The sequence below is a fragment of the Tachysurus fulvidraco genome, chromosome 23 (assembly GCF_022655615.1).
Source record: "Tachysurus fulvidraco isolate hzauxx_2018 chromosome 23, HZAU_PFXX_2.0, whole genome shotgun sequence".
NCBI classification, from domain to species: Eukaryota; Metazoa; Chordata; class Actinopteri; order Siluriformes; family Bagridae; genus Tachysurus; species Tachysurus fulvidraco.
In genome coordinates this window covers 15071755-15099102 of record NC_062540.1, presented here as the reverse complement: position 1 = coordinate 15099102, position 27348 = coordinate 15071755, and the positions used below count along the sequence as shown (strand labels likewise).

At 39.8% G+C, this 27348-nt stretch overlaps 1 protein-coding gene across 7 annotated transcripts in view; it reads right to left on the bottom strand.

The window, feature by feature from the left end:
* Window positions 1-27348, bottom strand: part of camta1a (calmodulin binding transcription activator 1a) — a 380235-nt gene that overhangs the window by 32691 nt on the left and 320196 nt on the right. For 5 of the 7 annotated variants that reach the window (XM_047807177.1, XM_027170434.2, XM_047807178.1 and 2 more), the window contains 5 exons: window positions 13230-13383; window positions 7660-7848; window positions 4915-7154; window positions 2562-2688; window positions 2122-2256 (listed from right to left, as the gene is read on the bottom strand). In XM_047807177.1, coding sequence (XP_047663133.1) covers window positions 2122-2256; window positions 2562-2688; window positions 4915-7154; window positions 7660-7848; window positions 13230-13383 — 2845 coding nt within the window. The remainder of the gene's footprint in view (window positions 1-2121; window positions 2257-2561; window positions 2689-4914; window positions 7155-7659; window positions 7849-13229; window positions 13384-27348) is intronic. The other 2 variants (XM_047807180.1, XM_047807181.1) reach the window with 1 other exon arrangement.

Genomic DNA, 27348 nt, shown 5'->3' with positions numbered 1-27348 from the left:
GCTTATCCAAGTCTTAGTAAAGGGAAATGTGTTTCAATTCTCATCTGTTCAGACTCCACATACACATAGTAATATATAGAGAGTAAAAAAAATAAGTCCTTTATTTCTCTCTGCCACTGAATTCATCATACACGTGGAATGTTTATTCTAACTCACATGTAGTAGCTCCCTTACTTCACTGTCCAGAATGCAGAATTGTACGTGCTCGGCTAGACGTGCCTGTCAGCTGATCAGCGTGAAGACGTGTGTCAGCTTGCAAAGCACTTCTCAGTGTCCATATGCTCAGAAATTTCCAGGAGCTCTTTGATGCCACAGCACTCATCTCAGTCAGGCTGTCCAGTGTGATGCAATGTGCTGGCCTCAAGCTTATTAAGCCAGGCTTTATGAGGGCAAGTGTCCCACAGTGATGGGATTATCTGGCAGAGCTGTTCTTAGTGTGAAAAAGGGACAAAAAGAGGACTGCTGCATGTGTATGAACGGCTCTGTGAAAACGGCACATAATCTGTATCACGTCTTCACGGAAACTTCATGTAATATCCTGTCTCTGTGCTTTTCTCCTTACCAAATGCGTAGAACGTAAGCTTTCTAAGTTATAATTATATCCAACTGCATAAGGTTTAATAATTATATGTAATGTGTAACCTTCGAAAGCATGATCTACCCACAGAGAGGAAAAGAAATGCCAGCACTGCCAACAAAAGCACTTTCTTCTTTAAAACATTGGTTAGAAGCAACGTGAAAAATAAATCAATCTTACAAATGCAACAGACAACTAAACAAAGTCCAGGAGTTGCTAAAACAATCAGAAATAGCTTTTATGGTAATTTCTGATAATGAACTTTTGTATGTACCTTAGACTTTTTGAATAGAATCTCTCTAGCCATCAGATAATACAGAGCAGGTAAACAGCATGTTATGTCTTAAAATAAAGCCCTGACAGAACAGAAAACCAGTAATCTCTCACATCTGAATTTGGTCTTAGTGACAAACAAATCAAAATAAAATGTACACTCATGTCCCCCTCTAGTGGCCCATCACTGATCCAGCACCAAAATCTAAGAGACTGAAGACACATTAATGCTGTTTCAATCTTGACAAAACAACTGACCCTCCTGTACTATGCTCAAATCTCAAAAAAAAAAAAAAAAAAAAACAGATTTAATGGGCTTATAGAATGTGGGGTAATTAAAAAAGCCCCAGGCTAAGACACCACAATTATACAAGGAATTCATTTTCTCTACTAGATGCTCTGCCCTATAAAATTCTTACTTGATCCATAAATTATAATGCTGAGTTTTATAAATAAATAAATAAATATATATATATACAAAATATATATACAAAATGGGGGTACAGAAATAGATACAAATAATGAGTCTTAATTATTCAGTAATGATTAAGTTGATTCATGTTCAGTAGCCACTTTATCTTTTATTCCAAATTTGTGTATTTGTGTTTTTATGACAGCTCAAAATACATCCAACCGATTGACTTCCTTGTAAGATTAAATTTTTTTTAAAGTCCTTTTCATTTCTGAGGTGCAGGTAAAACAAATAGGCAAACGGTCCTTGCTCAAAGATGATTAGTTTCATTATAAGGTCATAAGGTAGTATCGGTATGGGTCGAACTGAAGGTTTTGTGAAAAGAAATGTGACTGAAATGGTCAATAAGAAAAAGAAATAAATATTTATTTTGTGATCTTTGAGATTGTAGTACTTATAATGGTATTTAAGTATAATCACAGTAGTACTTTCAGAGTCTGGAGGCCATGTGAATTATGGATCATAAATCAATCCACCAACCTCACTCACTCACTCACTCATTTTCTACCGCTTATCCGAACTACCTCGGGTCACGGGGAGCCTGTGCCTATCTCAGGCATCATCGGGCATCAAGGCAGGATACACCCTGGACGGAGTGCCAACCCATCGCAGAATCCACCAACCGGTCAACCACTTTACATAGACAACTCAAAGTAGTCGTGAACTCTTACTCTATTCCACTGGAAGCAATAACACACTCTACAAATTTCACTCTGCTCAACCAACAGCTGCAGCGGCTCCACAGCAGGAGCAAGCCAAAAGCGCAGAGCAGCAGCATTGAGAAAAAAAGAAATCGTACCGTCCAGAGAGAGCCAGTCGTGCTGGGATGAAGGCAGAGAGGGCAGTGCACGGGCCTTGTACTCAAACACCACCGAGTTTGAGATGATCTGATTACTGACTGCCACCTGCAGAGTCACTAATCCTGTGTCATGGGCTACAAGAAGACAAACAGAGCACACATATTAATCATTCAAGCTGAACAGAGAGAAGAGCCCATGAGAGTTCAGCCAGCACTTCTCATGCAAGGTTTAACAAAAAACAGACCCAAGAGGTTATACAAGCTCGGCTCAATTAAAACACAAGTCAGTGGAGGAAAATTAGGAGGACAGCAGTTTTTGCATTGTAGCAAATTACAATGTACAAGAAGTGTTGATTAGAATATTTTTGTGATTAAATGAAACGAATATTTTTTGTTTAGCTAAAAGTTTCCTGTATGTGTGTAAATGAGTCAAGACTTACCAGGGCAGTAACAACGCAGAACTCCAGGCTGAATCAACGAAGCAGGAACAGAGATCTGATCAAACAGACAGCTGTACTGACTGCTAGCCTCCTGCCACGGGCCAGTGATTAGAACCTTAACCCCACCCTGACACACACACACACACACACCATGAATTAACATCTTAACATGTCAGTCTACACGAGTCAGTAATTCAATTCAAATTTAATTCAAATGTATTTGTATAGCACTTTTTACAATTGATATTGTCTCAAAGAAGCTTTACAGAACATAAACCTAGAACAAAAGGTTAATATAAAGATTAATAGAATTAATATAATATAATATAATATAATATAATATAATATAATATAATATAATATAATATAATATAATATAATAACTCCTCTAAAACATTCTCATTTCAAAATGATCTGAAGGACACATTCTAAATGCAGAAACAAATCAAAATTTAGGAAATTAATGCAGTATTTCCCTCAAGAATGATGGTTTTACTTTCTGCAGTGTTACAACTTGGAACTTAAATGGGCTTAATTATTATATGTTATAGGTTATGAATTTTTTTTACAACATGGCTTACGATATTGGTAGAGGGGACAATAAAAAAAACATTATTTATTGTCCCCTTTTTTTTATATTTTTTATCCTACTAATGAAGAATTACATAATAATTAGCGTTTTATTTTTCTGTAGTAAAATTTATCTCTGAAATAAATTTGTCTCCAGTAGAATGACAAAGACGAGATCTTTATTTGTATTTATTACTTCAATTCAAAAACCATTTTTAATTTAAAACCCAACTCTAAATTAATTTTGTGGGCAAGCATTTGTTTATTAAATGTTCAAGCACTTGTATTATTTGAACAGCCTTTTTGTGTTCATTTTTCAAAATATTTTTCCAAAGAAATGACAATGTAGTTTTAATGACTCTGAACTGACATAATGTTTAGAAGCAATGCTTAAAATTTACAATTATTTCACGACGTGTGTGCTGCCACCATGTGGGAGAATGTAGTTATAACATTGGTGAAGACAATAGATTAAACAATTGAAAGGAAATCCCTCCCTCTTGTGGTTTAATAATGCAATTGTCGCTTAATGCCCTAAACAAGAGTATAATTTATTTAATACGCTTTCATATATAGCAGACGCAGTACATAGTGAAATGAGACACAGTTTGTCCTGCACCATGGTGGGTGATACATCGAACAAAGACAGAGCTACATAGAACAACACAGAGCTAAGGATTTTAAAGTAAGTTGTCCTAGCCTCATAAAGTGCATCTGTGCAACCTTGTGCACACAGTGCGAGACAAAACAGCTATAGTATGTTCTGTATATGTACAGTATATTGTGCAAAAATTTAGGAAACTGAACAAGAGGGTTCTGTTTAAACATATCTACACTTTTGTAATAGCAGCAGTTTGATGAGATAGTGAAATGTGGTGTGCAAAACAGCAATTGACTGAATGTGCAAGAGAGCATGTGCAAGATAGGAAAAACAGGAGGGTAAAGTGTGTGTGTGTGTGTGTGTGTGTGTGTGTGTGTGTGTGTGTGTGTGTGTGTGTGTGTGTGTGTGTGTGTGTGTGTGTGTGTGTGAGGGTCGTGTGGGGACATCCACAATGCGGATGCAGCATGTTTTGTAAATAGTAGTGAACTTTGTGGTTTAGCAACAAAGTTCACCACTGTTAAAGCTTCAGCCTTTCCCCGGGAACCCTAGATATTTCAGCTTTGTCATAATTTACATAAAAATCATTATAACATCAAAATCATAACCCTTACCTTTTAAATGATGGATTTTAAAGCCAAACTCTTTCCCAAAAATAAAGCTACTTTTACCACAAGAATGTTGCCCACATCAATAAAAAAAAAACTCTAGGATTGAAAAGTTTAGATGCCACATGCCTCCAACAAAACAAACTTTCAAATCACAAAACTTCTTTCAGCAATTTAAGGGTATAGGTCAAAAATGAGAACAACAATAAATGTCTGGTGTGTGGTCATTTTCTTTCGAAACTGTTTTTCTGTCACATGACGTGCATATCAACGCTGTAAACTGTTGCTGTTCTGTAGCTTTCCTTTACAATGTTTTGTCAGTTCAACATGTGCATTGATACCAATCACTTGTCACTACATATACACTACATACATTAAGATTCAAAGCTTGCTTGTCTGAAGCTGAAACCTAGAATCTGTTCTGGAAAACTCCTCAGAAAAATTGTGCAATGAGAGGTGGGGAATGGTTTGCATGTTGCTTATAATGTATTTAACATTCTACATTTTTTAAATAAGTGTACATAAAAATGGTTAAATAAATTCAGTAAATGACAAGCTTGCAGTTAAATGAACTCACCTCTGGATAGGACCATTCTGGAGAGTAGTCAGTCACCATAAAGAGCCTCCCGGTGGCTTGCAGCATACCCAGTGTGCCCTGTGCCACTGCTGCCGATACAACGTCAGCTACATGCATGTAGGAAAGTGAGCCTGTGTCCCCTGAAGCCCCTGCACCAGTTGTTCCACCACCTAGACCCTGGGGACTGCAGCACGGCTGGAGGCAGAGGTCAGAAGTGCTATATCCTGTTACTCTGTTGTTCCCATCCCCTTGGCTTTGTTGATGGTTTGCTCCTGAGGCTGTCTGCCCATCCGAGCCAGGTGGTGCAACCAGCTGATGGGCATAAATTGCCCCACCAGAACCCACAGCAGTGACTCCTCCATCCACTGAAATGAAGTCATTGATGAGATCAGAGAACTGGTTGCCAAAGGAGATGTCAAAGTGATCGAGGCTGATTTCCATGCCAGTGCCCCCGGTACTGCCAGTTCCAGCTTCGTTTAGACCCTGGTGGGTCCCCACCGTATTGTAGAGCCCCTGTACCAGCCCAGCCCCCTGCAGAAGAGGCTGCAGCTGCTGTTGGCCATTAGTGTTGTCACTAGAATTCCCGTTCCTGAGAGCTATAGCTTCATTACTTACTCCATTCTCAGAACCTTGCTGCAGGTAGTGCTCTGATCCGCCGCCCTCTGTGTTGCCCCCTGCACAGGCTTGAAGGTGATCCCCAGGCTTGAGCAAGCCATCTGATCTGGTCTCAACACTACTGGCCTGACTGGAAGCTGTACTGCCAGCCTGATCATGACCAACCACATCCTCATGCTCTGTCCCAAGGCTAGAAAAGCCTCCTGGATACTGTAGTAGTTGAAGAGATCCACTCTGCCCTTGGTTATCTGCAGCAGAGTTTCCATTGCAGGTGGGTCTGTGCTGGTTCTGGTGACCATGGTGGTGGTGGAGATGGCCGTTGGTACCAGGTGAGTCTGTTTTTACCACCTGTAAGCCCATATAGGCCCTGTCATGGGAATTGTGCTCCAGCAAATGGCTCTTCTGGCCTGAATTTTGCCTGCCTTGCTGGTTCTGAGCTGACTGTGGTGTGTCCTGAAGGAAGAAACTGGGTGAGTGGCTTTGATGGGCCAGATGAGTGTTGCTCATTGCCTGCTCATAACCCACTGATGTACTGGAAGAAAAGTCAGGTTTTGCATCTATGGCACTGAAATCCATTTGCTCCAGGGTGGTGCTGGGACTCAGTCCTCCTCCAGAAGGCAGTAGTGAGCCTGCTGGGGTTAACGTTAGTGAGCCTTGAGAGCTTGAACCATTGGAAACGCTACAGCTTACTACTGTCCCCATCTGATAGCCGCTTTCTTTGGCCAGTTGCTGCTCGAAGGAGGTGTCCTCAGTCTTGATGTTCTTGATGATGTCCGCGTTGAAGGTGAAGCTGGAGTTGGACATTGATGGAGAGTGCTGCAGGCCGTTGGAGCTAGCCATGGTACCTGAAGAGCCATTCTCTTGCTTTAGCCCACTGCCCCCATAAGTTTGGCCCTGCTTTGGGTTATTCAGAAAGCAGTCTGGATCAAAGTTCATTGTGGTCTCTGGCAGCTTGATGTTGCTTGAATCCAGGCTGCTTGAGAGGACAAGCTCCTCAGAGACTCCAGCTGCAGACAGCATAGCGAGTCCATCTGAGGCCCCTGGTGTGCCTGTCTCTGTGCCCCCACTGCCCGGAAAGGCAAACTTATGGCTGTCAGAGGAGACAGTAAGCACCAGTCCATGGGAGGTGGCATCAGGTCCCATAAGGTGAGCATTAGCACTTCCTGTGGGGGACATGTTGTAGACCGGATCACCAGGTACTTCTGACATGAAGACGTTCTGAGATAGGCTGCTCAGTACTGAGGCCACGTGACTCATTCCGGTAACAGCAGGGCTGTCAGCCATATCAGGGTCTGAGTTTAGACCACTGCTGATGGACACAGGTGAGCTCTGGGTTGTATCCGGAACTTCCACCTGGTTGGTAGATGAGACCTCAGTGCTATTCTGGTGCAGTAATACAGGCTTATGCACTTTTCCATTACGTTTTTCCCGTGATGTTCCCCCTCCTGTGGCCCCTGTGCCTGCTTTTCCACCAGCATGGCTGTGTTCTGTTTTGCCTTCTGACACGTCATTGTTTTGCAGCTCGGAGTGACCACTGCTGTAGGTGCCAGTGCGAGGGTCCAATTTAGGAGAGATGATACGATGTTTAGCACTGTTACACTTGTGGTGCACGCTGCTCCCAGCACCTGACAGAGACATAGAAAAAAGAGGTTAGAAAAGCAACATTCCTAGAATGAAAACAAAATCTTCAGTCTCCATTATAAAGTACAATAAGACTTTCTCCAGATATGTCATATCAATCATTAAATGCTAATGGGTTGTGACTCCTTGTTGCATAGCAGAAAACAATGAGATCAAATGATCATGCAGGCTTCATCCATAAATCAATAAAACAAACTAATTCAACTCTAACGCAAGATATGAAATTTTTTGATATGACATTTTTTGTGCATGTAACTTAATCAATACATCAACAATAAATAATCTCTAACCTTTCTTAGTAGCACTATGAAATAATCTAGCACTTGTCACTGAGAATATTGCCCCCTAGTGGTCTAATTATTACAAGGCATTTTGTACTTTATTAAAATATAGTCAGTTATTACATTACGCATGTAGTCTAGCAAGTGCAATGTACATGAAACCTGAACATTTTCATTCTACCATTCTTACCAATTCTTCTGTCTATACCTGTTTTTCTCTTTTGGCCCATCTCTGTGTCTCCCTTCTGTCCCTTACCGAGTGTGCCAGTGCAGAGGCAGTTATGAGTCCGGGGAGGAGGCTTGGTCTGATGGCTGTCTAGTATCTGCTGCACCAGCTGCTCCACCGAAAAACCAGAGCTGCTGTTCCCATTGCTGCAAGTCCACTTGATGCCATGAACTACCAAGAATGAGAGGAGACACAGTTGTCAGGTACAGTGCACCTGCCAAACCTATATGATCCCTTTCTAGGTCTAATATAAGTCTAACACAACATCATTCACCAATACCATTGACCAAATTTTTAATTATTGAATTTGAATTAAAAAAGATATATATATATAATTTATTTTTGCAGTTAGGGAGCCCTCTCAGTGGTGCACAGCTCGTATTTTGTCTTCATTTTTCTTTTCTTTTCATGTTCTTTTTTTTTGTGTACACTGACAAATGTCTTTGTTTCGAATTGTTATTGCTTTGGGCTCTGTCCTGCCATTGATATATTAAATTAATATACAAGATTCAAATATTTATTACAATATTGAATAGTATACTATAATTATTGAAAAGTTTTGATCTCCTTATTATCTCTGATCAGAAATGTAATACTAATCTTCGGTTTAAACCTCAAAAGCTGAAATAAATAATATGAAGTTCAATCATTCTGTGAGTGAAAAGTTTGAGTATTAAAAAACTCTATTGCTCCAACATGTAGGCAAAATTAACAAGATGATTAGAATGAGGTTAGACTGATGTACAGATTTATTCTGCAAATCCTTAGGTTGGGGTTTTTTTTTTTTTTTAAATCAAATCCAGGGAAAATGACAGTCATGTGACATGGTTTGTAGCTTCACTGTTGGCAAATGACATGGCTCCTATTCAATAAATATTTCATTATTATTTTAATTATTTAATTATTTAATTATTTATTTTATTATTATTTTAATTAGAATCGATGTATTTTACATGGATAATTATTGTAGGAATTATGGCTATTCTTTCCATCTGTGATGCCACCTTCCTCTTGAAAACATTAAGCATTCAAAACCAGAAAACTGTAAAAGGTTCCAGGTTAGAAATCTCTAAAGAACCTTTTAGAAAAAAGAGTGCAGCAGTTAAGTGTGCACTCTTAATAGTCCTGTTGTAGCACTACATCCTGCTCTCATACAGAAAAAAAAACATATTTCTGGAGCAGAGCACATTTAGAATATCAAACATTTTGGCAGTCCCTAATATGAGCTTGGCTTTCTTCCTTCACCTCTCGTAAAGCAGGGTGAAGTCACAGAGGGGTGGAGAGTGCGAGAGGCAGAAAACAACAGAGGCATGCAGAGTAAGAGAGATAAAAGCATGCTGCTGTATGAATAAGCACCAAAAGAAAGCACAGCAGCTGTCACACACAGCAAGTGGCTGTGCCCCAATGAGCTCTGCACTTGGCCAGAAAAACCCTGCAACCTGCCATAACGCATTACACCCACTCTGAAATAAACTTCCAAACAATTTCATTGAACTAAGCAAGACATCATAGTGAGACCGGAGGGAGCAGTGAAGCAGCTCGAGTCAGAAACAGTCATATGCAGGAGGATCTCTCTGCTTGTGAAATACAATAAATTAGTATTTGGAAGGTAGATTTTATAGCCCGTGCAACACTTTCTATGGTCAGATATAATCTATTTGTCTTTTAAACACCTCACGGCTTTGGCATGTGCATTCCTTCATATGTAAGTATGTTCTTGCTGAAGTATGGAGAATGACAGCGATGTATAATCAGGGCATCATTGTCTCTCTGACTTAGCCCATGCCAAAATATTCAATCAATAACCACCTAGTCACATGACTTGGCATGGCAGCCTATACAGTATAGAACTGTTCGGTACATTTGCTTCAGACACTGTATGTTGTTCCTGAGTGTGTACTAGAAATATGAATATACAGTGTTATTCAGAACGAACAAATAATGCATTCTAAACTAATACAAATACAAAAATTAACATGCGATGCACTAAATCCGGTTTATTATGTTAACTTTTTATTTCATTTCTATTTTTTTAGAAAGCTTGCCAGAAAGGTTGGGCATCTGGTTGATACTGATATATGGATTGAGGTTCCAAAGGACACAACAAAAGTCTGTAATTGATTTTAATTGTGAACTTGAGGAGCCAGAATTCAGACCATGCTGACAGTGCTGGCATTTCTACCTCTGGTGTTTTCTCCAAAGTGGTTTCCAGTGTTTGAAGGGAAAAGTGATACTGTTCATTTTAATAATAATACTAATAACAAACAAACAAACAAACAAACAAACAAACAAACAAATAAATAAATAAATACAGGCCATGCCTTGTCACTTCAGTTTTAAATCTGAATGCAGCTACACATAAGAGGTGCCTTTCTATGCCTTTCCATTTTACAAAAAGAGTGCAGTTGGAGGACGGTTATGGATAGCGCTGTCTTCTGGGAAACAGGTGCACCTGTGAGTACGTCCCCAAATTGCACACTTTTATACACAATTGTGTGCCACCATCTGTTACTTCATACAGTAGACTACTATCCAGAACAATGGTGTTTTTTTGAGATGTAGACTGTGTCTCACCTTAATGCAATTAATCACAGTATGGGCCAATCACAGTAGGTAGGTTGATGCTTTTCAATTTGACATCAGAAGAGAAGATTTGAAATAAGAGTTTTTGCTTGAGTTTAATCGAAAGAAACTATTAGTTATAGTATTTACATTTTCTGTGTCGCTGTATAGTGTTATAGGAAGAACTTAAGCACAAAGCTGCCACTTAAACCTTCAGGATAAATAAATTAGAATTAGAAGTTAGAGCATACGGCATGGTAGAACAGCGGGCAGTATTGCTGCCTCACAGGCCTAGGGTGTTTACAGAAATTGGGATACGTATCAGGCATGGTTGTGGGTTAATTCATTACATTAGCTGTGTGATGTGAGTCAAGCTGGACTTCTTGTGACGTCTAATGCTACTTAGACAGCACTTATTTTAAAAGCCTGGCCTTAAATATACCCATGTTATTCAGAAGTGTGTGTTGTTGTTAAGATAATGACATAAAAAAATAGATGAATTGTCCACAATTGCAAATGTTGAAATAGAAGTGCAGAACTTAAGCAAGACTGCCCTGCAATGGGTTAGCACTTCGTCTAGGGTGTATCCTGCCTTGATGCACAAAGACGTCTGAGATACAGTAGGCACAGGCTTCCTGTGACCCGAGAAGTTCGGATAAGCGGTAGAAAATGAATGAATGAATGAATGAATGAATGAATGAATGAATGAATGAATGAATGAACTTAAGCAAGATCATTTATTCAAGCACATATGAATCTTAAGGACAATGTCCATTGTTAAAAGCGCTATACAAATAAAATTGAATTGAATTGAATATCTGTATTTCCACAGAAAAAAATAACCCTGTAAAGATGATGAAGGAAGTATTGACGTATTGCACAGTATTAAATGTAATGATATGATTTGTAGAAGCATAAAACTAAAGATAACTTGCAGAGAAAAAAGGCAACACGAGCACCTTTCCTATGAGGACTGAGAAATTCCTCGACAGTCACATTGAGAATTATGGGGATACTTAAATATTCCGTTCCTCGCTTATGAATGGAAGCTGTTTGTGTAACATACAGGCCACTCAGGGGACCCTGTTACAGTTGTAGGCCTGATGTATAATGTACACATGAATAATGCAAGGATAATACTGTGTACAATTTATCTGCTGAAAATCATATTGGCTTGACAGGAAGCTGCACATCCACAGCGCTTCCACTAGGTGGTATTGTTGCTCTTCAGCTGTATTTCTTCTGGTCACCTGACACCATGGACAGAGACAGTAGCAGTCATTGGAATTGCAGTCATTGGACTGGCAATGTAGCAAAGCTGATACGAGATGTTTCAACCTTCTGCCATTGTTCACAGGCTTTAAAAAGTTAATGACTTAATGCATTACTGCAAATTGTTAAATGCAGATCAGACAGCAGGTGTAATAAACAACTTTTGTTTATGCATCTGTCCTGAAGTCGTGGTGGGGGGCATTTAATTGATTGCCACAGAAGGTGATGGCAATGTGCATGTGTGTTTAGAATGCTGTCTGCATTCAAAAGCTGCCTCTTTGCCTCCAAAACTGCTGACAGCAAAGAGGTGGATTCATATATTCATTACAATGACAGTGTCGTCCCAGTTCAAAAGTTCTGTGTAGTTCCTCAGGCACAGACGTGTCCTTACAAGATACCAGGCAAATGAAGTCATACCTCTGCTCTTCCTGCTCTGGCCTAATTAAAGATGTGTCCCCAGATCCACTCTATGACCTGGACCACTTTTTTCTTATTTTACAAACACCCACATGCACCAAAGAACATCCTGTGTTTCTCTATAAGGAGACTCCGGCGGGAAGCATATGTGTGAAGGATTTCTAGTGAGTCAGACACTCTTCCTCCTACACACACTCATCAATCAATAACATTGCTGCCCTCCTCCACTGAATGCCGGGAAGCCAGCGCATGCTCAGTGTGCTAGCCAAACAAGAGAGGAGGCCCAGACGAGTGGCACACCCAGATCCGAAAACATAGGAACATCTTAAAGAACGCACCTGTTGCTGGGCCAACAAAAAACTTCCTGTTTACCTCAAAATCTTGTTATAATGGGTTTGTAGCATCAGCTTCTCATTAAACACTACCAGGGCATAAAGCCAATAGGATATGATGCATGCAAGGATATTTAACACAAAGGGATGTAAAAGAAAAACCTTAAGGGATTTTTAAAAAACCCAAAGTCTAATAGATCTAATGGGTCTCAATAGAATGGGTTTGAGTACAAACAGGATACTAATGATCTTAAATGAGCGGTTTATATACATTTTAGAGCCCTCTGCTGTCTGTGAGGCAAATTGCAATGAAAAATTGTATACGTTCTGAATTACTTTTTAACCATCATACCCTACATCCCTAAACTCCCATCACATGCCTTTAATTTGGATTAGTTACAGTTCTATTAATTGAAACTTCAGGGTCATATTGTATTATTCTGAAAAGAAGCACTAGAAAAACTAGAAAAACCTTTAATATGATCTCTGGCTTTATCTTATAGAATCAATATAACACTGAAGGGTCTCAGGTTAAATCCTTGGCTTGGTTTACTGTCTGTGTGGAGATTTTTGTATTCTTGCTGTATGTGTGTGTGGTAGCTCAGTGGTTAAGGTATTACCACTGACTCAAAGATTGTGAGTTTAAATACCAGGAACACCAAGCTACACTCTTGGACCCTTGAGCAAGGCCCCTAACCCTCAACTGCTCAGATGCATAAAATTACAGAATTGTAGGTCACTCCAGATAATAAAGAGCTGTGTATGTGTTTTGGTGCATTAACCTTAGTTTCCCATCTAGGGTTTACTCCTGCCTCATTCCCAGTGTTCTGCAAATACCCACTATGACCCTGACCAGGGTAAAAATCTTACTAATGATTAATGGATGAACAAATCAGTATTCGTACACCTGAATGTTCACAGGTGAGTGCTGTGAATGAAGGTGAAGGACAGGACAGAGAAAATACTCACACATTGGTTTGAGCTGCCCCACAAGCTCCTCCTTGGTCCACTTGGCCCATTCCTTCTTGTCTGTGTTGATGGAGCACAGGATGGGACCGCATGGTTTCCCACAGTCCTCTATGGCTGGCACGTTTAAGTAGTGCACCAGGACGATGTCTGGATTCTAAGATAACATCAGAACAGAAGAAAGGTCAAGGCAATAGGTCAGATTTAGCAACAGCAACATATCTGTGTAAAGAGCTATTATGACTCCTAGACTTTATAGCTCTTTACACAAACATCTGTGTAAAGAGCTATTAAGACTCCTAGACTTTATCTCACATTCACAAAAACACAAATTAACCCACATAAACACTAAAAAACACTGCAAAAATGCAAGCCAGCCTGACAAATTGAGAAATCTTCATTTGTATGTAGTTTTTTTCCTCCCTAGCTGTAAAGATCACCTCTGGCTTCCTCTAATGAGGTCGTATTCACCTTGACACAGGAGCGATGCACTCCAATGCATTCTTGTATTTAGAGAGTCTTAGTGCAGCTATGCACGGGCAGCAAGTGTTAGCTGGATAATTTTCTTCAATTGGCAGCTTATGACTAAGAGATGCATTCTGAAAGCATATCGAGCCCTTGTGAATAACATCAATTCTCTTTCGTAATCATAGCTTTGCTATATGGCAGTGTAAAGAGTAGAATAAAAAAAAACTGTCCCACACTGGCAGTCTGATTTTATTCATTACAAACACACAGACGCACAATCTTGAAACAATAAGAACACAAGCATATATTCATATTAAAACAAAAGCCTTTCATTACACACACACACACACGCACACACGCACACACGCACACACGCACACACGCACACACACACACACACACACACACACACACACACACACACACACACACACACACACACACACACAAACGCAAATGTAGGCTTGCAAAGCCATGTGATAAAGAAAAATGTGCTGCCAACATAACAGTGTGTGCTGTTGGAAGCTTCATCAGTGTTAAGTGGTGAATAAATCAAGGCGCTGCTAGCCTGGACTGCCTCTCAGCTTGCACCATTAATCTAAGAAGAGGCCACTGACTGGACCATCCTTACTGTACACATTCGCATACCAACCCACAGTACACCCCTACCCCCCACCACACACACCCCAACCAACCCACCCACACACACAGATTAGTCTATACTGTAATACTGCACACATTGCAGTGTAAATCTAGTCTCATAATAATCTCTGTGGAAAAAACTAAGAGAAGCAATAATACGGCTATAAACACCACATCCATGGCAACCACACCTTCCACAATGTGCAATTACTTACTACACACACAACAATCTTCAGGTTCATTCATCACACTAATTATAGAATCCACTTAAATAACCTCAACCTTTATATTACTCTGTTCTGAAAGGACTGCTACTGTAAAGTACATCTCATTGACAACATACTGTATACCGTCAGCTCAAAGCCAGATTAAGAGGGAAAGCTGGAATCTGAAAAGAAAAAAAAACATCTCATGAAAATTAGGGTTGCTAATGATTAATCGAAGGTCGACAAACTGTAATTAATTCAGTAAATTAATTCAGTCGACTGCATTCTAAAATTTAACAACTTCCAGTCTTCTATTAAGCTAATTTAAATAATTTGTCATAATTGTAAATTCTACACAAGAGGGTGCAATGTAATTACTGAGCACACAACGCAGCAATCATTTAAATGAAACAGAAGAAGAAGCAGTGAGATATGAAACCGACGTGAAATGGAGTCCTGTGTGGGAGCAGTTTACCAAAAAAAACAAACAAATAAAAAACACCACATTTGCTACCAAGATGCCCTTGACATTTTTTTCAAAGATTTTCTTTAATTATTATTTTAAATTTTAGAATCTAAGAGAATTTCAAAGAATGTATTTTAAGATGGTGAGTCCAAATAAGGATTAGGGATTCGGGTTTTTTAGTTCTATTCAATCGCGTTCCTTTAAATTCAGATCTCATTAAAGGGATGTTTGAGGTAGTTCCAGGTTGTGATCATAGAATTGTGCGAGAAAGGCTGACTTTAATAACAATATAATTTCAAACACCACCTGACTTATGCTATAGGCTACTGTCTAACTTCTTAAGCAGATGAAAATAGACTACATGCAGTCTTGAAAACCCATTTTCACGCATGGTTTTAGGTGCTAGTATGAAATCTGGCAACCCTGTTCGCTTTTCTGTTTTCCGTCTCTCATATGGGACAGCATGATCCCTAATGGTCCTCAATTAGCACTTGTTGCAGTACCCACTGTTGACCTCTAGGTAAAAAGCAATTATATAAGCAATTATAACAAGCAATAATTATACTGATTGCTTGTTAGTGTTGGTTACATTTAACATGAAATTTGGTTTGGTTGATTTTCTGAGTAAATGATTCTCCTGTGGACCATCTCCTTTAAAAACTATTTAGTTTTTGGTCACCAACACTGATTTGCTGCATTTTCGTTTGTATAGCATAGTAAAATCTGTTACTACAGCAGCCAATTTGTGATTATGTTAACAACTACAGTCACAATAAACATATTACTGGTTAAGAAGACGTTAAACAGATTTACCTTGAGAACAAAAATTAAGACTGTAAAAGGCATTTTTTGTAGTACTTGTTGCAATTCATCTGACATTCTTGCAGATGAAATGAAAACAATAAAAAAAGAGGTGGCCACCAAAATCCAACCAATTAGCACATGGAAATGTCTTTCCTTGACTTTTAGTCAAGCTGCTTGTCAATTCAGAAAGCTCCGCCTCTTGCTCTGCATTCAGACGTTCTAATCTGTTTGGGGGCGTGGCTTTGAAAAACATATCTTATTGGTTCAAAGTTTCAAATTCTGCACAAGTTTCCGACTATACCTTTAACCTTCCAAAAAAGTGGGAAGGACTCAGCCTAAGTACAGGGCCGATAAGGGCAAGAGTACAAGTTTTAAGCTGACCTTGTAGTTCTTACTATCAAACATCCCTTAAATTCGCCACGTGGACCTGCGCCTGAACATTTTGACTGATATTTGCAGTGAAAGTGTCAAGGTGTTTGAAGAGCATCTACGTCGGATTAAAGAAAAAAGATCTGATCTAAAATTCAAATCCAAAGGTAATCCAAAAAAAGCCCTTTGTCTTCAAACAGGGCTTTTAAAGACGTCTTTGGTGAGCTATTCTCTTTCATGTTGATGGTAAGGAAGTGCGCTACAACTGGGTTTTGCTCTGAGGTGAGTGCTGAGACGCTCTCCGGTCAATGAAGCACACAGTCGAGAAAAGGTGCTGCTGTTCTGCACTTGTATGCACTGGGAATCAGTGTCCTGCCTGCATATGGTGTGGCCAGCTGTGCTAATCACCAGGGCAATGCCCTCGATCCTTAACTAGCATGAGAGGAGTGGGCAAAGCCCTCTGGGAATGTATGCATGTGGGTACAAACACACGCACACAGATGGAGGCTGACATGATACAGATATTAATGCATGACCACATGCTTATAAGCACAAAAAAAGAGCCAAAAGACTTATAATTTATCCCTGAACACTCACAAGATACTCAGTCACACAGGCAAATGAGAGAACAGATTGTAGTCTCTAAAAACAGGCAGACACACACAAATGCACTCGGGTGCACAGGCGTATAACCTCCCACACACTCATGCATACCTGCATACTGATTCACCTTCCTCACCTTACCAATATTCACACACACACACACACACACACACACACACACACACACACACACACACACACACACACACACACACACACACACACACACACACACACACACACACACACACACACACCTATCTTCTAGAGAACATATTTGTTCCTGTTTTACAATGCATATTTGGCAGAAATACAACCTGTCCAAATACGAGTAATCTTCGGAGCTGCACACGAATCTGTTATCTGTTATAAACCCGAGAGGACCAAAAGCTTATGCTACTCATGCTTCATCGCTACAGAGTACTTTTACATGAGGACTTCACCTTTTTTCTCCTCACTGCCACAGCAAAACAGCAAAACAACACACCCCGAACTGTGGAGTTTTATATAAATAAAACTGCTAATCTAATTTTATTTCCTGCAAGACATTCTCTTTTAGCATTTGTGTATATGCTGAGAGTTTTGAGACCAAAAATACAGCAAAACACTCAAGGGGTAACTATTTCCTGGCCATTATTTTGTACAGAGAATGAGATCTCATTAAGGCATTGATTAATAGTTGAGCGCAGTCTTCGGGTTGGGGTTGGTGGTGGTTCCCTCGGCGGGGGCCATTGCCTGTTTCCACGCTGGAGGGTTTTGAGTAGGGGATAGAGTTGCAGCGTGTGCAGACTCTGGGTATTGTGCAAACGGCATTTCTCATTATTAAGGACATTCATTAGAAATCACTACCTCATGCTAAGTGCCTCTTGGGATGCGAGGGAGAGGTGTATTAAAGCATGAGGTGGCCATTGCTTTGGCACTTCTCTTTTACTGTACTGTAAATTGTAATAATATAAAGTCACATGAATAGCACTTTATATCCCATAAAGCTTTATTCATTCATTCATCTTCAGTAACTGCTTTATTCTGCAGTGGCTCCAGAACGGATACCAGGAACATTGGAGAATTTAGAGAAGAAATCCACCTAACCGCATGTTTACGGACGATGGGAGGACAGTAAATAATCTAAAGAAAACCAATACAAACATGGGGACAAAATGAGAAACTCCATACAGACAGTAACCTGAGCTCAGGATCAAACTGGGAACCTTGGGGCTGTCAGTGTTACCCACTGCACCACCATGCTATCCCATGAAGGTTTATTTTTTTTAAAATTTGAAAATATTGTTTTTAACAAACATTATTTTCAAATACTCAACTCCCATTAAAGGGCTGATGGGTTCTTTTTACATTCAGATTTTTTTTGACTACACTTCATTCTGTCACTGTTTGACACTGAAATAGATGCTTCAATGCACCAGGGACATAACCTAGATTAGCAAACTGTCACAAATGGTATTTTGTTTTTGTCTAGCTGTGGTTGTATTAATACCCCTACTATGGACGGCATTGACTAAATTCCAGGGGTTTCGTTACCACGACGTAAAGTGGGCGTGTTTCTGGAGGTCTTGGAAAAATGCCCTCTTTCAAAAAAAAAAAAAAGAGTACACCTACGATGGATAATGAAGGACAAAACAGTCATACAGGTAGATTTCATATTTTATATCTACTGTATTATGCTTTATTATCTTACGGTTAAGCTGTTTTCAAAAACAAATAAACAACCAAAAACTACGGTTAGGTTTAGAATTAGGGTTAGATCATCAAATAGGCCACGCCTACCTGATGACGCAATATCTGTTACGCTGTTCTGAAATCCCCGGAAATAAGTGCATCCCTACTACTGTATGGACCAAGGACACTTCACCACTTGCCCGTCCTAACTAGCAGGAAATGCAGAGCCATAAATGAGGTTAAAAACTCCCTAACAGATACAAATTAAGAGGAAAAGATTTAGACTGAACATTCTGGATTTAAAAAAGTTTGTTCCTGTAGAAGCTGTTGTGATGTGTCAGAATTATTACATCCCCAAATATATAGTGTGAGAATAAATGCAGATTCCACCATTTTAGATATGGCACATTTATTTGACTCTTTCTTGACTGTACTTTGCAAAATACTTGAAGAGTTTCTGTTCATTTGCCTCTCGCCGAACCATGATGATTCATTGACCTGATCAGCCAAACAGAGCTGGATTTACCCAGCACGTCTCCTCCTAGCCGACGCAAATGACAAAAGCTCCAAGCTTAACAGGCTGTACTCAGCACTCACAGGAACGATAAGAACACCATTAGCTTGCGCACATGTTCATCTAGCCGGACCAGTGCACAGATGAGAGGAGAGAGAGAAGGAGGAGCACATCTGTGAGTCAGTGCCACGGACGAAGCCATGCTCTGCTCTGATAACTGCCAGCCGTGAGCTTCAAAGCACAAGCCGAGAATGCCACGGCCGAACCTTATGCTCAGCCAGGAGTAAAGACCTAGAGCAGTCTGAGTAATATAGACGCTGAGACTCAGCTGTACACACACACACACACTCCTTCACGCCATGTTATACACATACTTATGTGTTCTCACAAGTGTCCCTGTGCTTCTTTATACATATTAGAAGGCTGATCTTAGACTTAAGTCAGGAGGAGTGTTAGAGGAATAAGTCACATGCAAATGAGGTCAAGAGCACAGGGCAGAAGTCCGTTCAGAAGTTTCATGTTAAAACAGAGACCACAGCATGTGTGTGTGCTCATGAATACAAGTAGCTGAATTTTAGCATAAGTGTGGGTGGAAAAAGAGGAAAAATAAATATCCTTTTACTTTGAGATTTTCAGAATGCCCAGTGAATCCAGTGAATGATGCATCAGATATTCTGTAGTAGTGCACGTGCGTGCATGTGTGTGTGTGTGTGTGTGTGTGTGCGTGTGAATGTATTAATAAAAACTGAATTTGAACTGAATTACTTTAGTATTTAAATGGATCTGAATATTAATAAGCAACAACAAGCAGTAGAATGTTTCTGTCTCATGAACCACTGAAGCAGGTTGCTTTCTTAAGCATGTTTTAGACTATATGAGTTTTTTTAATTTATTACTTGATCGCAATAAAATTTGCCAGTTTCTACAGCAGGATTTACGACAACTGTGACTTTTAGACCAGAAACTGTCCACTGGTGATCACATCAGATCACATCATTATGTATTTTTAAAACCGCAAATCTCAATTTATGACCAAATAAATATTTTACTTGCAATTTTTGCTTGAGGCAGCACAATCTTCACAATAATTCAGGGTCTTCCTCCAAGTGCACTGGTTCCCTCCCCAGTCCAAAGACATAAGCTGTAGACTGACTGGCATCTCTAAATTGTCTACAGTGTGTGAGTGCGTGTGTAAGGATGTTTCCTTCGATGACTTTACACCACATCCTGTATGTCCCCTGGGATGGTCTCCAAGCTCCCTATGACCTTGTGTACGATAAGTGGTACAGAAAATGGACCAATGGAGGGATCTTAAGAAGTCTCTGTAAGTCCATTCCATGATACATTTAAAGTCTCAAATGTCCTTTTCACCAAATGTGCTCACTTTATAGGGTAGAACATAATGGTGCTGTAGCATCTATAGTATGTAGTGCACATTATCCTCAATAGAACAGCTGAGATTCAAACACCAGAAAAAAAGCTTAACTCAGTTGGAAACCTCACTCTTAGAAAACCACCTAAAAGCTTTTTGTTTGGAGGCTTGAACAAAACATATAAGTATACTAAGAAGATATTCAGTGTGCTAGATTTAATTCTTTGTACGATATATCAGTATTCCCAATAAGCTGTAATAACACCTGTTCTATACATGCTTTGTTTTCTTCGTTTTTACATTTAATAAGAAATTTCATGCATAATAAATCAGTATGTGAAATAAAATATATTGTTAAAAGCATGCATTTAAGCAGAATCCCTTTACTGTATCATGTGAGAAGGGGAGAAGACATTCATCTTTTCAATTTGAAAGATCTGAATGTGAATATATCTATTATGAAAACTTACATAGTGAGTGTGTGTGTGTGTGTGTGTGTGTGTGTGTGTGTGTGTATGTGTGTGTGTGTGAGAGAGAGAGAGAGAGAGAGAGAGAGAGAGAGAGAGAGAGTGTATGGTGCACGTGTGAGAGGTGATTAAGGCCCTACCCCGTCACTTGCCCTGGCTATGGCATGGTGATGGATGGTTCTCTGTATCTGTCATTAGGCAGCAGCCTGGCCCCTGGCACCCGGGCATGGCTCTTAAATGTACTCATACCGTGCTGTCCCCCAATGCTGCTGTTCATTTCAAGGTCAATTGCCTCTATGTTGCACAGGGCACAAAACTTTCGCATGAAACTTGCCTTTCATTACCAGTAGTTGTTTGTGTGAGAGGCTGTTTGAACTTGTGTATGTGATTGTAGACAAGTGGAGGTTATGAAGTGGAGTTCAGGCCATTATTCTAACTTTACCTTTCATACACACAACAGATGTGCTCACATTTACCACTGCAAGGACATTTTGCTGTCTGTGAACAGTAAATAAGGTTTGAATAATAACCAAACAGCACATTATGCAGGTGTTAGAGGCTGCTACAGACACATATTCCTACAATGGATTTTAAAGTCTACACACCTGTTAAAATGGCAGGTTTTAGTGATGCAAAAAAAAAATCAACCCTAAATAAAAATCAGCTGTTTCTGAGAGATTTTCTTCACTCCTTGTTGGTTTTATCTGACTGCTTAAACCACGGTCTGTCAGAAGCTTATAACGCATGCATGGTGTCACTTGTTGAAATGTATTGACCAGAAGAGGGGTATAAAAATTTTCCTAAAACATTACAGTAGATACACCATGGACGTCTCTTCAAAATGCACAAAAGGACAAGATAAAAACTTACCACGGAAGCTGCCAAGAGACATTAAAAGAGCATCAAAGATACCTGACAAGTACTGATTCCTCTTTACATGTGACAACCTCTCATATTCGTCACATGTCTGTGTTATAGAGGAGAGTGACTAGACACAAAATACATTCAAGCTCAACTAAACCACCACAAACCATCTGTCAATATGTGTTATGGTCTGAAACTCATTCCAATCGCAAACGGTATGTTACTTACAAAAGAAAACGAACATCAACAAAAAACAGCATACCCACTGTGCAGCATGGTGCTTTAGGGCTTTTCTTTAGCCAGAACTCAGGCTTTAATCACAGTGGAAAGAATCATGAATAGCTACAAATATCAGACGATTTTAGTGCAAAAGTTTCATGTGCCTGGTAGTCAGAATTTCATCTATCAGCACAACAATGACCCAAAAGAAGATCAATGTTCTTGAATGACCTACCCAAAGCCCTGTCCTGAATCCAACTAAAATCTGTGGAGTGACTGAAGCCTGAATAGTTTAGAAAGAAAGAGTGGAAAAATATTGTCATGTCAAGATGCCATGCTGATAGACTCCTACAGTACCTAATAACACTGACTGGTGTAATAAACAAAATCAACTCTGTTTCAACAAAGTGTTATTTTAGGGGAGTGTGCAAACTTATGCAACTAGGTTACTGTAAGTTCACACTGAGGCTGGAAAGCATTCTGACATGATTTATCTTGGGATTTTTTTTTTTTTTACATTGCAAAACCTTGCCATGTTAACAGGGGTGTGTTTTTATATCCATTGTACATCACATCTATACAAGTCAGGAAAAGTAAACCGCCAGGAGCTCCTGTCGAAGATGCAGAGAACTCACTGTATGAACCAGCAATCGTAAGAGTATGTTTTCTTGTGTGTCAGGAAGAGTGTGGAATTTTGTGCATTCAGTGTGTGCACTCAGTAGTCAAGGGTTTGATGTCATGCCCCTTCATTCCTATTCAGCTATTATTCCAGCATTCTGCCAAATCCATCACATACATACACACACACACACACACACACTGTATATATAAAGTATACTGTACATAGTGTATACTAATGCATACGTGTACTGTATATAATATCCTATATAAATATATACATTCACAACCTGAAGCTCTTGAGCAATATCTGCATGTTTTAGCTTAGTTGTTAAGCTGTCGGATTACTGATCGGAAGGTTGCGAGTTCAAATCTCAGACCCATGAAGCTGTCACTGCTGAGCCCTTGAGAAAGGCCCTTAACCCTCAAGTTCTCAGCTGTATAAACTGCGATGAGAAGATGCTCTGAATAAGGGCGTCTACCAAATGCTGTAAATGTAACTTTTTTATTTATTTATTTATCTTTTGCAATGCACTGCTACCACAGGTTTGGCTGATTAGATAAAAAAAAAATGCTGGTGTGTGTAATTAAAAAATACTGTCATTTAATTCCATGACCCACTTTAAAAACAAAAAAAATGTATGTCCATTTGGTCTATTTACATTTCCACACTGCCTTTGGAGTGCTCGTTGTCTTCCCTTTAGTCTAGGGGGTTAGGCAAAACTGGGAAAGAGAAACATGAAGTGCACAAGTTTTAAGGGAGAGGACAGCGAGTGAGTGCACATGGCATTACGCTTCTGGAGAAGCCAGAGGCTGCAGCTAGTGATGTTAAATTCAGAAGCATGTAATCACTCAGATCGAGTCAAGCTTTAAATAAAACAACTTCTAGGGGCATCTCTGCCCAGCTCACTGAAGAGTCAGGGGTGAAATATATGTCTGCTCAGCTCACTGAATATACAGTACAGGAGAAAAAAATCTGACTTCAGCTCAGCTCACTGGTCGTAAATGTATCACTGAAGAATGAAAGGAGATGTGTTTCACTGGCCACTGACGAATCAGTAAAAGAAGAATCTGGAAGAAGTTTCTTTCTGATCAGCTCACTGATGAGTTAGGGAACAGTGGTGTGTGTGTGTGTGTGTGTGTGTGGTGGTGGTGGTGGTGGTGGGGGTGTCAGATTATTAAAAAGCCACAGAGGAGGATGTCTAAACTCCTGAGGAGCAAGAGGGAAATTTATATACATCTATATATATATATAAGCTGAGATTATTGAAGCGCCATGGGAGAAGAGTAACTGAAGTGTCAGGGGCAAAGAGTGTCAACTCTATCAACTGTCCTTTGTAAATTGTACCATAACTCAATGCTTGAAAGATTTACTGGTAAATTATATCTCTGATCAGATTATCAAAGAGTCAGGGAGGAATCATCAGGAACACATGTATCACTGACCAGTTCACAGTTACTGGGGAGAAGTCAATGAGGAAGTCTATGCCTGGTTAGCTCACTGACAATGTGTATTTCTGATCAGCTGAAGTCACTAAATAGTCAGAAATGAAAGTGTATCTAAGCTTAAGTCACTGAAGAGTTAGAATTTAAAGGGTATCTGTGCTGAAGTCACTGAAGAGTCAGCATTTAAAGGGTATCTGTGCTGAAGTCACTGAAGAGTCAGGATTTATAGGGTATCTGTGCCGAAGTCACTGAAGAGTCAGCATTTAAAGGGTATCTGTGCTGAAGTCACTGAAGAGTCAGGATTTATAGGGTATCTGTGCCGAAGTCACTGAAGAGTCAGCATTTAAAGGGTATCTGTGCTGAAGTCACTGAAGAGTCAGAATTTAAAGGGTATCTGTGCTGAAGTCACTGAAGAGTCAGGATTTAAAGGGTATCTGTGCTGAAGTCACTGAAGAGTCAGAATTTAAAGGGTATCTGTGCTGAAGTCACTGAAGAGTCAGGATTTATAGGGTATCTCTGCTGAAGTCACTGAAGAGTCAGGATTTAAAGGGTATCTGTGCCAAAGTCACTGAAGAGTCAGAATTTAAAGGGTATCTGTGCCGAAGTCACTGAAGAGTCAGAATTTAAAGGGTATCTGTGCTGAAGTCACTGAAGAGTCAGAATTTAAAGGGTATCTAAGCTGAAGTCACTAAAGAGTCAGGATTTAAAGGGTATCTGTGCTGAAGTCACTGAAGAGTTAGAATTTAAAATGTTTCTAAGCTTAAGTCACTGAAGAGTCAGGATTTAAAGGGTATCTGTGCTGAAGTCACCGAAGAGTTAGAATTTAAAGGGTATCTATGCTAAAGTAAAGGCAGAGAGGTAAGAGGAAAAATCTGATCACCTCACTGAAGAGTCCCAGTGAAGTTTATTTCTTATCAGTTCACTAAAAATCACAGCCAAACAGCAATAATTCTCCAGATACCAACCTGATCCAAGAAGTATTTTATTTTTACATTTGAAAGTCTATCCAACACCCACATGTCTCTCTTCCATTTTTGGGAACTTGGCAGTGTGTGTGTTGGAGCAGACGGTCTGTGCCATCACTCTTCAGTGATGTCCTTGGTGGAGCGGGTAGTTCTGGTCCTGATGCTGAGTGGCTTTCAACAAAACTGTTAAAGAATGCAGCAATGTCACCTAATTTATGGCTTTACCTATCAGAATCATTATCTCTGATAGGGAACACCTGTGTTTGACAGATGAAGCAGAAAGCAGACGGAGTTAAACATGCTAATCGTCCTCTGCCAATGGCAAAAGCGGTTTGATCTGTGAGGTCAAAATACAAAGTGGAGATAAAAGTCATGACAATTATTCAGAGGTAATGTGAAACTTCAATGAAACCTCACAAATGACTAATCACACTAGATACATACATTAAATCTCTTGCATTAACTCATGAGCCAACACCCATGGGAGACAGATGCAGGCCTCAGTTGCTTAGCGACCAGCATCCTAGGTTAGGCCTCTTAGAGAGTCAGGTGTAAAGCTATGAGGAAAGCAAAAAAGGCTGATTCTAATTTATAGAACCTGAAACACACACACGCACACACACACACACACACACACACACACACACACACACACACACACACACACACACACACACACACACACACACACACACACACACACACACACACACACACACACACACACACACAGGACAAACCATACAACAAACTAATCACCAGGCCTGACATTTAGTTAGCTGCTACTTGTAACAGCTAATGTCAATTAGAGGACGCATGAGAGAGGACAGGCTACAGAGCCGATGGGAGGTCACAGGCATAAATGCGAAGTAGAATATCACTTCCCTGATATTAAGCTGAGTGAACAGTACATGATCGCAGCTTCGATTTTCCTGTCACAGACAAATTCTTAAGATCTATAAAAGAAAAAAGTCCAGATCATTAAATGTGAGCAGTTCAGAGACTCGTTGTGACCCAGTTTTTGATCTGTTCTGTTGAATCTAGCAGTTTTAAACTGGGTTTTGAAATTACTGCCACACATTTTTGTGGTGCGAACGATGTAAGGCAAGGAATGACAAGAAAGAAGAGCAACAAGTAAGATCGTGCGAGAAAACGAACCTGCTACAAAACAACAGGCACGGCTTTGAAAACGTCTCCACGCGCTCGCTGGCAATTCTCATCCTCGTCTTCTGTTTTTTTTTTTCTGTACAAATGAGTGCACAAACAACATAAATGGCAAGATCATCTTTTTTGTCTCTATTCAGAGAAAAAGTTGCTTTATGTGTGAAATCGTGAAATGTTGAGATCAGCCTCTTATTGTTGAGGATTCGTGTAATTTACAAAATGAGTGCGATAAATCGTGTAGTTTGAGCACCACTACATCGACAAGACAATGTATAATGGAAGTGAGATATCGGGATATTAAACTTCATGTAATTTGCAGTTTTGTGCAAACTTCATAAATATTCAGAACATTATACATATCTTCTGAAAATACTTCTTATCTTCTATACTGTTCATCAGAACACAGTGTATACCTGTGTGTACGGATCTTTATTTATCTTTAATCTCTCTCACTCTCTCTCTTTCTCTCTCTCTGTCTCTCTCTCTCTCTCTCTCTCTCTCTCTCTCTCTCTCTCTCTCTCATCTCTCTCAGTCGCTCTCTCTCTCTGTCTCAGTAGGTATATGGCTATATATTAGACTGTGATCTCAGTGACCGTTGCATGCTTGTTAGTGCCAGGCAGGCTGGTTTGAGTATTTCAGAAATTGCTGACCTCCTGCCATTTTTAAACAAGGGAATAGTTTCTACAATTTACACCAAATGGTGTTAAAAAAACCCCCCACTATGAGTGGCAGGCAGTTCTGCAGGCAGAAACAGCTTGTTGATGAGGGAGGTCAGAGGACAATGACCACAGTCTTTCAAGCTGACAAGAGGGTGACGGTAACAAATAAACACCCCTTAGAACCGTGGTGAGTGGAAAAGCATGTCAAAATACACAACACAGTGAACACACACAACACAGTGAACACACACAACACAGTGAAGTGCACCATAATTCACCTGGACATTCTAAGGACACTTTCACTCTGGACTTGCACAGCACAGTGCCACTTTATACACTTTATACACTATTCACACACCATACTGCACCTGGTCACTTTAAGGACAACCTTTAAAAAACATACACATTTACAATATATATATATTTATGTATATGTATATACTGGGGCTGGGGAAGTTAACGCGTTTTTATCGCGTTAACGCATTAATTAATTAACGCCGACAATTAGTTTATCGCGCGTTAACGTACTTTTTATTTTGAAAAAAAAAAAAGATAGACTGTAATAATACCACCGAATACAACACAAACCATGGGTCACAGGA